General features: G+C 43.9%; 1 protein-coding gene across 3 annotated transcripts in view; it reads left to right on the top strand.

Moving 5' to 3' along the window:
• The first annotated feature begins 229 nt into the window (after positions 1–229).
• LOC119457528 (DNA mismatch repair protein Msh3-like) overlaps positions 230–13,446 on the top strand; it is a 15,771-nt gene continuing 2,554 nt past the window's right edge. Inside the window, exons 1-10 of one of the 3 annotated variants that reach the window (XM_037719122.2) lie at positions 230–768; positions 912–1,020; positions 1,471–1,705; positions 3,393–3,493; positions 4,170–4,336; positions 6,371–6,583; positions 7,115–7,309; positions 9,501–9,633; positions 10,904–11,091; positions 12,659–12,826. In XM_037719122.2, coding sequence (XP_037575050.2) covers positions 461–768; positions 912–1,020; positions 1,471–1,705; positions 3,393–3,493; positions 4,170–4,336; positions 6,371–6,583; positions 7,115–7,309; positions 9,501–9,633; positions 10,904–11,091; positions 12,659–12,773 — 1,764 coding nt within the window. In that variant the 5' untranslated portion in view covers positions 230–460 and the 3' untranslated portion in view covers positions 12,774–12,826. Of the gene's footprint in view, positions 769–911; positions 1,021–1,470; positions 1,706–3,392; positions 3,494–4,169; positions 4,337–6,370; positions 6,584–7,114; positions 7,310–9,500; positions 9,634–10,903; positions 11,096–12,658; positions 12,827–13,446 lie in introns of all 3 variants that reach the window. The other 2 variants (XM_049670154.1, XM_049670155.1) reach the window with 2 other exon arrangements.

Raw genomic sequence — 13,446 nt, 5'->3', positions numbered from 1 at the left:
ACAATTTACTTTCTTCTTATATTTCTTAAAGCTGGTAATTAAACAGTATTGTAAATTCTGAGAAGTCATGCAATGGTTGCTTGGCCAAACGTCCCTAGATTTTCCGCTAAACCAAAAAAATATCTAGGGATTTTTGCTTGGCTCATTCGCAAAATCAGCCATTGAATCAGCAAAACTATGGAACCGAATTTCAACCAATGGTTTCAGTTTCGTTTCTACGTAATGGCGGTACCCATGTGTGAACAAGGCATCCGTGTTGTCCTTCATTTAGCGCGTGATTCTTTATTTAACAAAGATCATGATGTGAATTCGCGATGACAAGTCCACTAAAGTACGTACCAAGGTGTCTGTAAAATATATTTAAACTGCTCTTTTTCTCGGTGAGTGCTCGATCAAAATCTGTGGCAGGTGATCCACGGGAATAATAAGGACGCCAGTAATTCACGCGCGGAGCAGAGGCATGGTTCCTCCGGCGCAACTCCGCGCTATAATCAGGCGCCGGGCTGCGTCGAAATCGCAGAAAGACGGCAGTGGTGGCAAGGCGCGGAAAAGGGACTCCAAACAATCTGCGAGCGACGCGGCGTCGTCTTCGACAGCATGCACTTCGAACAAAAGGAAAGGACTGGCAAGCGGAGACTTTACAAACATCAAAAACAGACTGTGCTCCCGGTTCGGTGCGGCATCGCGTCAAGCGGACTCCACGGTGACCAAAGAAAGCGATGACGTGCTCGCCGAAAGCGACGATGCCGGGAGCTCGAAACCAACCAGGTCAGTTTTGGTGCGATAAACACTTATGTGCAATGATACTACAGAGCACAAATACGAAGACACTCTACTCGATGCTTGTGTGATAGTATGAATGAGTAGATACTCCGAAAGCTTCACGTGGGTCCATTTTCTTTTTTTCTTAGCTACACGCCGCTTGAGAGCCAAGTCGTGGCGATCAAGCAGCGGCACCCCAACACTGTCCTGCTGGTTGAGTGCGGATATCGTTTCCGTTTTTTCGGAGAAGATGCGGAGGTAATATTGTGTTTATCGTCTTTGGCGGTATCTTATCTATGCAGGGTACTTTTGTGTGTACAAAGAGGAATAGCGCATATTGATGCAGTGTAAATGTATTGCAATAATTGACCACCTTCGTCTCAGTTTACTCCCCCCTCTGTTGATCATTGGCTGCTTTCGATTTCTCAGGTCAAATTATTACACAAACGGTTTCTCACTTTTATGGGAAAGGCTCAATTCATTGATAGCTTACACAAGCCAGAGTTTTGAACTACATTGCATGCACTCGCATGTTATTCACTTTCAAAAGTTAAATGGAAGTACATTGTGAGCAGTTCTGGCTGTGTAGTATAAAATCGCCTGCCTTTCCTAGCTCCTTGGTAATGCCTGCTTCTGATTGAGTACATTCATGCAAGCCAGATATATATGACTGCAGTTGCTGATCCAGCGTTACTTCTGTTTGCGCAGTTGGCTTCCCGTGAACTTTGTATCATGTGCAATCGGGACCACAACTTCATGACGGCCAGTATCCCTGTTCACCGTCTGGGTTTCCACGTGGAACGCCTTGTGTCTCGTGGTCACAAAGTGGGCATAGTCCGCCAGACTGAGTCGGCAGCACTCAAGTCAGTTGGAGCGTCGAAGTCAACCGTGTTCACTCGTGAACTGACGGCACTGTTCACCAAGTCAACTTTGATTGGGGAAGGTACTGCTGATTTTGTAGTGATGCATGACAATGACACTATGCTTTGAGAGTTCATGGTTCTGACTATTAACTCAGTAGTATATTTAATTGCTATAACCGTACAACTTTTGCAGGAACACTTGGGCTGCTGGTAGTATCAACTGGCATTCCACTTGTTTCTAGCTGTTACACGTTTCGTAAAATCGTGTGACACATGCCAAAGGGCTGTAGCGAAGCACCTTGTAGGTCGCGTGCCGTTTGGAAATATGCCCATCATCGAGACACCATTCCACTGAGTCGCAGTCGACGTTATTGGTCCTCTGTTCCTGTATTGGCCCTCGCGCGTCTCCGACATTCATTACCGCTTGACTGCACTCAGACATACGTGATGAACAACTGTTCCATCAAATCAGCATTCCTAGCAAGTGTAAATACATGCTTGAATGCTACGGCATGAAGGCCTTTGGGCTGAATTGTTGGCGTGTTAGACAGGACTTAACTAGCCAGAGCTGCTTTGTAGCTTGGGCAAGCCATACAGCTTGCGTCGATCAAGTGGTATATTTTTGGTTCTAGATTTTAATTGTTTCTGTATCTGTCATCCACATCTCTTATCTACAGCGAGAGTTTTTATCCAGCTATCTGTGGTGAGGGCATGTCACATCACATACAAAATCAAACTTAAAATCTGGAGTCGTCAGCTCACATTTAATTGTAATTCTTATTGCTAAGTTTTCTTGGCAAACATTTCAATGGCATTCTCAATGTTTAGATAGGTTACTTTATTGCTGTGATCGAATTTGTGTGTGGCTGCAAATAAAGTAAAAATATTGGAGAAAGAAGAGAGATCAGAGAAGATCCTCGTGTTATATATATGTCCATATCCCAGATTAGTAAAAGGTAATGTACGGGTGTCTACGCCTTCTGCTGGCAGTTCTAGGCATTGTCAGTGAGGTAGGGGCACCACCTTGGAGAAGGGCGCATTCCACAAGGTGCATTGAAGAAGTGCACAATGTCACCAGTAGGTTGGCGCCACTGCAGCTGTCATGACATGGCAATTCCCGAAGTGCACCAACCAGCACATGAAGCATGCAGCAGCAGTAGTATGGCACCTTACCTGTGATAACACATGAAACATCTCACGGGCCATGGTGTTTAGCATCACTGAATATGCTGATAGCCATCAGCACAAACATGCAGAGACTACTGCTGAATTGTTTTGGAAATGTAGAATGTGTGTTAGTGAGTCCCAGCATCACATATTTGAACAGCATCTGCTTTACAAATGGTGGTGACTCAGCGGCTATATCTTACTGTTACAGGGCGTGAGCTTGCAGTTTTGATTTCCAGCAGCAGAGGCCACATCCCTATAGGGATTCAGAAATACTAGTGTAAATCTGGATGCATGAGCCACACAATGTAGTATCTCTCACAGACCAGGCATTGCTCTGGGACATTAGACTCACTCATTACTTCAATAAATAAATCAATAAAAGCTTGTTTTCTTGAGATAAATGTGAAGTTACAAGCCATAGAATGCATGACCTTTTCTGTCTTTAATGACTTCCATGCCATTGTGGGCCATTGTGTAGAGTATTCTTGTTTTAAATGTTAAGTTTTAAATGAAAATAAACAAATGTTTTCCAAGGCAACATAAAAGCATGGAATAGCCTTCCTAAGCATTATTGCACTATGTTTTTATTACTGCCAGAACTCTCAACAGGGTGTGAAGACCCAGCCAAGGGAGGATACTTGGTGTCTATATGTGAAGCCGACTGTGCGACGCCCGATCACTTACTTGTCGGAGTTGTGGTATGTATGATTGCTTTGGTTTCGTCATGCCAGATTTTTATTTGCACTGAGAGTGGCGGTTGCATTCATCCTTAACCCTTTAGGTGCTGGTTGTTTTTTCCGAAGCTCAACAAATTAGATTTGTCTAAGTAATACATTAGCAGGCTTCAAAATCAAAAAGCGATTTATTGCGAATAACTTACTGAACATTTTACAAAGTTTTAAATCTGGCAGTTCAAACAAAAACTAAGACTTATGATAATAAAATTTTTAACTACAGTATGATTAGTGTTGCTCATGCAATGTGGACTCTTCATTCCTTTCACCGTCACTTGAAGACCCCGTGCAATAAACATAGAAGTTCTCTAAATCAGAGTTTGTAAGGCATTCTTGAATTGCTGCATTGTTAAATAAACACGCTGGCTTTTTGTGCTGGTCCTCCATTGGAAAACGAGAGACATGAGCAACACAGACAGTCAGTAAGCTTTGTCATGCCATCAACCATATAAAAGCAAGATCTACCAAAAAAATTTTAGTTACACCAACTGCTGAGTAAGATGGTGCAGCCAGTCTATGAATGTTTCACTTCACGAATTATGTTGAGCATAGCTAGGGGTGTGCATCGGGAGCCAGACGAGTGTCGTCAGGCACTGCACTTAAAAAGTTAAGGGTGCTTCCTGGTCGAACACATGTGCAGGCAGCCCAACCAGCTACTGGAGAAGTTCTGTACGACACATTCGAAGAGAATGTGTCGTCTTGTGAACTGGAACAGAGGCTCGAGAGTCTTCAACCTGTTGAGATTGTTTTCTCCGAGAAGTGCCACCCCATGTTGGAGAAGACAGTGTGCAGCTTCACGAGCACGAGGTGAGTGGGCACTGGCTTTAAGATAGAGCGCATAGTCAAATGTTTTATGACAGTGAACATTGGAGCGTGTGTCGCTCAATACAGGCAGAGCACCCTGGCAAGCAGCTGGTGCACTTTTGTGGTGTGCACAATTAGAGTTGCACTCCTTAATTGCACTGGCGTGTCATGTGCTACCATTAGTGCCACACAGCATCTCGAAATGACAGAACATACGATCCCATGCTCATGCACCTTGACTTTCAGTTTGGCAGCAGACCGTTGCAGACGACGCATGTCCAAGATCAGGTAGTGTGTCTGCTGAAACTACGAACTAAGAGTGCATCAGCCACTAACCAGCCACCACCAGCCACTGTACCATTTTTAAAGTATTCACCCAACCAGAACCATTGGGAATGTCCAATTCCAAGAAGTGCTGGGTTTCAAAGCTTATGGAACGTTAACTAGTCATCGGTCGAGATAAGCAAGAAATGTATGGTGCATAGGTGGGGGAAAAAAAAACGGGAAGAGATGGGACCGTCACAGGCATAGGTAACTTTACAAGATAAGGCAAGAGATAGGCAGATGGTCAGATTATGGTAGGGTAGAAGAAAAGTAGCTTACAAAGGCTAGGTGACCATATGTCACCACCCCCTTTAAAGGGGATGCCATAGAGGATCGTCATTGATCATCAGAATGCATTCCCCTATTCACAATCAAAGCTTGTGCTGTACATTTCTGTTGAAAATACTAATGAGGTGCTATGACATGACATCACTTCAGCGCTTCCAAATTTCAAATTCTAGAGTATACATATGTTGCTATCTTGCGTAGTGCGGATAGTGGTCTAGGCTTGAAATCAAATGCAATGTTACTGAAAATTTTGTTTACCCCTTTTCATTCAGGGGTTCAATGTATTGTAAGCTTTCAATGACAGAAAGCTGAGAAAATTTATGAAGATTCATAGTTTCAAGAGGTAGGTGTTGCAAATACGGACATAGAGGAACGAAGAGGACAACGCAAGTGCATTCTTGCTGCCCTCTCCTCTTTCTCTTTTTTTCTTTTGTTGTCATTTTAATGCCTGGAACAAAAATGACTACACAGATGTGTTTATGAGTCCTCCTTTCCTCTTTCTCTTCTTTTGTTTCTTTTCACTCCTCTTGTCTCATGTGTTTTCTACGTTTACCTTTTCAAACTATAAATAGTAAGCTATATTGTGGAACAGCTTCACTTGCCTAAGAAATTGTGATTGTGCACTTCTATAGGTCTCACGCTGTCTGCAAGCCTGTGTTACAGATTTCTCAAGTACTATAAAACGCTCTACGACAGCAAGTTTCTTGAATTCGCAGGAAGATTGCAACAGCTAAAGCCTTAAATAAGGTGTTTAGCTGATGTGTTTCTCATCCACTGCTTCTATTGGCACTGCAGTACTGGTTGCAGTGAAATACCAGCCAGCCTCAACCTTCTGTGGCTGGCATGTTTCGTGGCATTAACAAGTAGGGATAATGTATCAGACAGACAAGCAAATGGATGATGACGATGTGTAAGCCGTAAGTTAAAAGTGGAGTGGTTGACAAAGAGTGACCATAATGGCCACTCTTTGTGCTATTATACTGCTATTATAGAGCTATTATACTGCTATACCTAATACCCATAGCAGGTAATAATGCTTTAGTATTTATGCTAACCCGGCATACTTGCTTAGTAGTATACTATTTATCTGTTCTGTGTTGCAGAGTAAAAGTTTGCTGTCACACTAGTCACTTTGCTGATGTTTTTTTCTTAAGTCACAGATGTGCTTTTGTGGATTTAATTGAAAACTTAAATAAATAAATCAATTAAAATTTAGTTCCTTGAGACAACTATGAAGTTACCTGCCATAAAAAGGTACAAGTTATCGTTTCACTTATGACAATAATGCCATTGTGAACCATCTTAGTGGGTGCGCTTGCATCAGTGATGTTAGAAGAAAGAAAAAGCATTTCCACTGTACTGTAAAACGGCGAAAACAGTTGTGGTAGAAAGTACTGTTGCATTCTTTGTTCCTTGTTGCTGCAGTCGTGACGGTGTGCGTTTGGAGCGACTCCCACCGGATTACTTCAAGCTGTCTCCCAGCTTAGATGCTCTGACCACCTTGTACTCTGGCAACAACAAGCATTCGTCGAGTATTGCCCAGCTAGCAGCAATCCCGCCAGTCGTCATCTGCTGCTTGGGCTCCCTCCTCGAATACCTGAAAGCGTTCAAACTGGAGGAAATCCTCAGGGATGTGAGGCAAGTGCCTTCTAGAGTTCAAACTTTAGAACATTACTTCCAAAGTTTGGTTCGAAAGTTTCTTGAGCTATAAGATAACTTGAGTTCTAAAAGTGTTCAAACTAGCAGAAATTCTCAGGGGCATCAGGCAAGCGTTGCAAAACTGGGGCACAATCACATAAGCTTATCAGTTTCCGAAAGGTTCGCTTGCACTCTCGTGATTCGCTGGGTGCCGCGCTTTCGTTAGCGGTTGCCAGCGCGGCGGACAGGAGCGCAAGTTGAACACCATCTGCTAGTGATGTAGGTGGTGAAGCAAATGTTCTTAAAGCGAGATGTTTGCACGATACCACCCTTAAAGATTACTTCTGAAGTTGTTTAGCTTTTTTAGAAATACCGAAACTTCAAAACAAGTACTACAAATCTACTTTAGCGCAAGCATGGTATCAACAAGGTTCCACTGTATCCTGACAGGCTTCAAGTGGCCGCACATTCGTGTAGTGTAGCTGGCAATGGAAGTGCTCCTTTTCTGACCCTGTTTGGTTGCTTTTCCAGCAATTTCACTCCCATGTCCAGCGGCTGTCACAAAATGGATCTCACGGCAGCGACGCTACGGAGGTTGGACGTGTTCCGTAACTCCACGGATGGCACAGTGAAAGGCAGCCTGTTCGGCCACTTGGACCACACGTTGACAGCCTTTGGCCGCCGCATGCTTTTCTCGTGGATAGGACAACCGTTGGCAGACTTGGAGTGAGTTGCGTGATTGATAGAAAAAATTATATATCTTGTTTGTTTGCTGCCCTAAACTGTGGAGACAGCTATTACATTTTAAGGAAGGGCTTATGAATGCGCTTCTAACACATTTTAATAAAGCGAAACACATTTTTACGGTAGTCCTGAACATCAACTTTGCATGTAGGAACTGTGTGGGCGACAGGACAAAGCAAGGGATTGAAATATAAACCCCAGGTATTTTTTTGTGTTCCTGTTTTTTACTTCGAGCAAGTTTTTCAAAAATGGCATGGAGCATATAGCAAGGTTTGGTCTGTTCAGGCATAGTATCTTAGGGGGCAGGCATTATTACACAACAAATTGCCATGTCCACTTCACAAAAAAAAAAAAAGATTTGCTAATTAGCTGTTAACATTGAAGCGGAGCAGTAGTGAAATCACGTCTGCTTATCAGAAATCCTACTGAATAGCACAAACTTTGTAGACACATCCTATCCCAGAATCTGCTAAGTAATTGGATGGCATTCCAGTTAAGATCATTGCGAATGGCTTGATGCACACTTTCCAGAAACTTAACTGGAATGCTAACATACTTTGTGGCACACTTTAAGCCAGATATCCCGAAAGTGGTGCTGGCCTTGGGATTTGTGCTAAGTAGACATGGATTCATTATGTCTCAGCATCACTTTCACAATTGCAACATGTGCCCTGAAGTGAATAACTAAAATGTTAATTAGTGAATTTTCAATTAGCCTCCTGGACATTGTGACTTGGCGTGCAAGTAATGTCCGCCTCTTCCAGAAATGCACTTGGAATGGTGCAACAGCACTCTTAAAGGCATTATTTTAAAAGTCTTTTTGAACCAATGTTTAAACAGGCGGTATAGTCAAGATAACACAACCATGGTCACAATCAGGGCCTTGCTTTTCTTCAATTTTTTGCACTGTTACAGTGTAGACCGCTTATAACGTAAGTCACCGGAGTCGGAATATCCGCACTATAAGCGGTACTGCACTATAACCAAAACGATTTTATTGCGATAGCAGTTATATGGACATTCCAGGCGCATTTCTGCCATCACCGTGAGGTTCTGTATGAAGTCCAAGGGCGATAAAATCGTCGCCACGTGCCGTATGCTGTATGTGCGAGTGAAAGCGTGCGAGGGTGAGCCGGCAATCGTGGCTCAATCTCGTGCATGCAAGGCAGGGAAGCAGGAAGGAAACGCGCCGTCTGCCGTCGCGCGCAAGGCTTCGGGGAAGGGGTAGGGAGGGGGGCGCGCTCTACTCTGAACGACCCAGGCGGCCGCATGCGCCCGCCGGGGCTGCTGTATCTTCAAGGCCATCTGTGACGGGGGCACAGTCTGCCGTGCGCTGTGTTTTCGCGGCTTAGTTCGCGTTGATGCGAGACGCAGCACGGAGGTCAATGCTCGCTGCTGCTGCCGCGCCTCCTCACTACAGCGTTTTGACAGCAGGTTTCCGTGGTCATCAAGTGAGATGTGTTTATGTTTGCTTGTGCGTGCGTGACACCATGCTTGTTAATGCGTACAGAGCCGTGGCGGCGGATGCGCTTTCGCGCGCTCCCGCTATTGTGTCATTCTGCCCGCTCTGCACGAGCAACGCTGGGATGCATGGCCGGCACGCTGGGCGAAAAATGGAACCGAGCTATTCACGCGCTAGCAACGTTGGAATGCGCCAGACATGCCGGTTGCGTCGTGTCCCTGGAGTATAGACGCCGGTTGTTCGCCACTGTGTTGTCGCGGAGCTCGACGAGCGCACGCACATGCTTTACGTCGGAGGATATCTGCGGCTTGAGGGGAGCGTTCGCCGTCTTGGTTGACTGACAAATTTCCAGGCAGCCGCGCTGTAACCGGTATTTTGTCTCCCGCAACTGCACTATAAGCGATACGCGTGTACATAGAGTGCTCTGGGATAATAAACGGGAGTCTGAAAAGACCGTATTAATATCCAATCCTTGCCTATAAGCAGTTACATTACAAGTGGTCTATACTAGTATTAACAACATTGAACTTGCACCAACCAGGCCAACTTCATACTCTTGCGCAGTGCTGAACACCTTGTAGCATAGCATCTGCATCTGCATTTCCAGCATGCCAGTGTCGTTTCTTTCTTGAGCTTGACATCACCACTGTGTGCTTGTAATAGTTGCTGCACTGAAGAAACGCTGCTAAAAGCTTCTTTGTGTTCACACAGGTTGATCAAGGAACGCCAGGATGCTGTTTCGAGCATACTTTCCATGGGAGCCAAGAGTCTTCCCGAACTTAGGAAGTTTCTCTCGAGAATGCCCGATGTTCAGCGAGGGCTTTGTGCAATTTTGCACAAGAAGGCAAGCATCCAATTTGCCTAGTAATTTATAACGTGCTCCTAAACCAAGAATTCGCAGACTGGCTTGCAAGAATTGATTAATCTGGCTTCAGCGAGCTAAATAATTCATTCATTATCTGGAATGTCTGTAAGAACTGTACTGTTATTGCAGGGACTGTACAGTTAGCACTATACTAACCATGGGTTGTCTGTATATATTATTTATGGTTTAATTATTTAGCTTCAGGGAGTGAAATTAAATTAATTAATTAAATTCTGGGGTTTTACATGCCAAAACCGCGATCTGATTATGAGGCACGCTGTAGTGGGGGGACTCCGGAATAATTTTGAACACCTGGGGTCCTGTGACATGCGTCCACCGCATGGTACATGGGTGTTTTTGCATTTCGCCCCCATCGCAATTTGGCTGCCGCAGCCGGGACTCGATCCCGCAACCTCGTGCTTAGCAGCGCAATGCCAAAGCCACTAAGCAACTACGGCGGGTAGGGAGTAAAATGATTTATTCAGTCTCAGTTATCCATGGATTATCTGGATGGATTCATCAAGATGATCTAGCAAAATGAACTTTCTGTTGAAAACTGCCTTGTGTATTGTGCATATGTTGTTATGCAGTCTATGCATGTTACTTTTCGGAACATAAAGAAATGTGTATTCTACCTAAATAAATAAATATAAATAAATACAGTGATACTCACTATAACGAAACAGGATATAATGGAACAATAGATATAATAAGGGAAATTCTTCTTGAAATTCATATTGCAGTACATGCAATAATGGACATAACGAAGTAATGCATATAACAAACTAATTCTAACTCCCCCGTCAACTTCGTTGTTACGATGTTTTACTGTATACGCACACGCCAGCCACCTTTCCCGAGTACTAGTAATCATGTGACCTACCGGCCCAATGTGCTAAAAAGTGTGTGCTGCTTGTATTAGTTATTTCTTCGTGTAATAAGGCTGGGCCGTATATGTTCTTGTTTCTCGTTATCCTGTCCATTGCTTGTTTGAGCATGCAATAGAATAAAGTTCTTCACATCACTGCAATGAAGTAAAACTAAAAGTCTCCAACTGTGATGCCAGTGTCATTGTTATAGGACTTTCTAGATGCATCTGATCTGTGCTGTAGGTTGTAAAAACAGTTCCCTGGCAATGAACATCATTATGTCGCCATGACAAATAGTTATTCTTTACAATGCAAAATCTTTCAGCAACTTCTCTTGGCACACGTTACTGACTTAGTTGCTCCTTGTAAAATTTTTCCAGGTGAAGCCATCTGATCTTGTGGAAATACTGTCCGCTTTGTCCCGGGCACAAAGGACATTCGCGTCACTCAGCACAGACTTTTCGCTTGGCATCACGAGTACTGCACTGAGGAATTGCTTTGTAAACATTGCAAAGCTCTTGAGAGATGTTGAAAGCCATCTTGAATGCTTGGACATCAATTCAGCCAAGTATGTAAGCGCACTCTTGGACTTTGAGAAAAGTATATGGTGATAAACAAATGTTTACGCTCTGAAATTGCTGGACAGTAATCAACCACAATTGCCCTCTGGTGACTAAATGATATTCTAGTTGATATTAAGAGAATTATAGTGGACCTGGGAATCAATCAATTTCCGTTCCAATCACCAGAGAGGTACAGTACAAGAAAAGCCATAGTATGATAGCTCCTGAGCCCCACACAATTTGACAGTGATGTGATCAAAAACAAGGAAGGCCACGAAAATTTACTACAATCAAAATCGCATGCAGATTTGCAACGAGTAGGCATAGCAAAATCACGAGCAGCAGTATGACGTGGCTGTCACATTCTTTCAAATAAACAATCACGACGTCGGCACGTGCTCCAGTGAAGCTGCATATAGTATCAAAGGTATCTACTACACGAGGTGTCACCCTAATGGGTGCATAATATGTGGCGGTGTCTTTCCTGTCCAATAAATTAAGGCTGTTGGGAACGCTCCTGGTGATTTTGTCATCTCTCACTTCATGGGAGTTGGCCTTGACTGTCAGGGGGTGCTGGTGCAGTGATTGCATGCCATTGAATTTTACGACTTTCTTAAGCAGAAATGACTTGGGAATGCTGAAAACATGTGGCTTGTTGTTGCCATTATCTTAGCATGTAAAATAACTTACCTTTTGAATGAGCTTTTCTAATGAAAGCGGCATGTCATCGCCTTTGCAAACAATGGGAACAGAGAGGCTAGTGTGAACAGTTGCTCAGTTACCATCTTGTGATGGCAATGGAAATGGTGGTGGCTGTTGCATGGCTGTTTCCAATGCTATTTTTGGGGGTATTCTATGACAGTGGACATGTGCGTTTTTTTTGGTCGCCAATGTTTTCTTAGCGTCAGGACTCGCAACGGTAACTCTCATGTATTACCGTATTTATTCGATTATAAGGCGGTCACGATTATAAGGCGAGGATGCAGTTCTGGGACCCAAGAGAAAGCACTGAAGTATGCACACTGGTGCAAAATGGTGACCATGAAATGGGGGAAAGGGAGCTTCACCACGCGGAGTGCGAGTTATCTGCAAATTTTGCCTTTAGGTGTGGCTTAACGGCATAGCGGCATGCGCTGCCGTAAACCACACTGTAAGGAGAAATTCACAATGCCGTGAAGCCACACCTAAATGCAAAATTTGCGTATAAGTTGGGGAGTGACTTTGAGCCTAAGGATTCTGGGAAAACACCTCTCCTTATATTCGAATAAATACGATATTTTACCTTTTTCGGGAGTGGCGGTGTCTGGGCTTGCTCCACGAAAACGTAATTGAAGCAAAACTGTGCCCGTTTCGGGCTTAGTTAAGGCTTTAATTTCGATGCACTTCGTTTTGTGCGGCACTGATGGGGAATAAACACAAATTTTTGTGTGCCAGGAATTTTGTAAAACCGGTATTCATTATGCAGCGATTTGACTGCAGCATGCGCATGCAGAATGACCATTGAAGTAAACAGATGTGTTGACCCCAGTGAATCAGACGGAAGATAAATTGAATCCGGTTATGTCTTTACAGGCATGATGACATGGCTACGCTCTTCAAGGACTTGTCTGACTATCCCGACCTTTTGAAGTGCCATGAGAATGTTATCAACATTGAGCAGGAGCTCCTTTCACTTCGAAAGATATAGCTCTGCAGCTTGGAGTTGCCACATTTAACTACAAAACGGTCAATGGACTGCCGGTAACTGTTATTACTTTTTTGCAGTCTTACTTAAAGGGGCCCTGGAACAGTTTTTGAACATAGTAAAAGAAATGTTGCCGATCTGTTAACAAGGCCCCTGTGAAGATGTCAGCCAAATATTTTGCACTGCATGCAACAGGGAAATTACTATATCGTGTCAAAAGCAGAGAACAATTGCTTGCCTTCGCTTCTGCAATGCTGTAAAATTGAACGCAGCTGGCCGACCATTGCTCTTGGCTGATTTCATGATCGCGAGAACGTTCTCAGTAATACATAATTGCAAATTTTGAGCTAGATAAATGAAAAACATTATTATGTCCGCTATCTCAAAAAGACAGAAATATCATTTCATCTTTGCACTGCACATAGCTGGTGCATTTGCTATGCGTAGCCTCTGAGATGGCAGTGGCCTGCTGCGTAGCGTAGCCTACCATGGCCATCATGGGCTGCTGCGACGAGCCCTTTCACAGCCGCGACACTCAACTTTTGGCCGGGGCTTTGCCCTCTTGGCTTCTCCGCTGTATAACATCCAGTGCACTAGTGACAAAAAGAGAAAGCCGGGTATCGGTGCGATAACTGCACTTATAATTGAAGTACTTGAAAAGAATTTGCGGCATAAG

This window comes from Dermacentor silvarum, chromosome 7 (genome assembly GCF_013339745.2).
Source record: "Dermacentor silvarum isolate Dsil-2018 chromosome 7, BIME_Dsil_1.4, whole genome shotgun sequence".
Lineage (NCBI taxonomy): Eukaryota > Metazoa > Arthropoda > Arachnida > Ixodida > Ixodidae > Dermacentor > Dermacentor silvarum.
The sequence above is the reverse complement of the archived record's forward strand: the minus strand, read 5'-3'. Positions and strand labels throughout refer to the sequence as shown.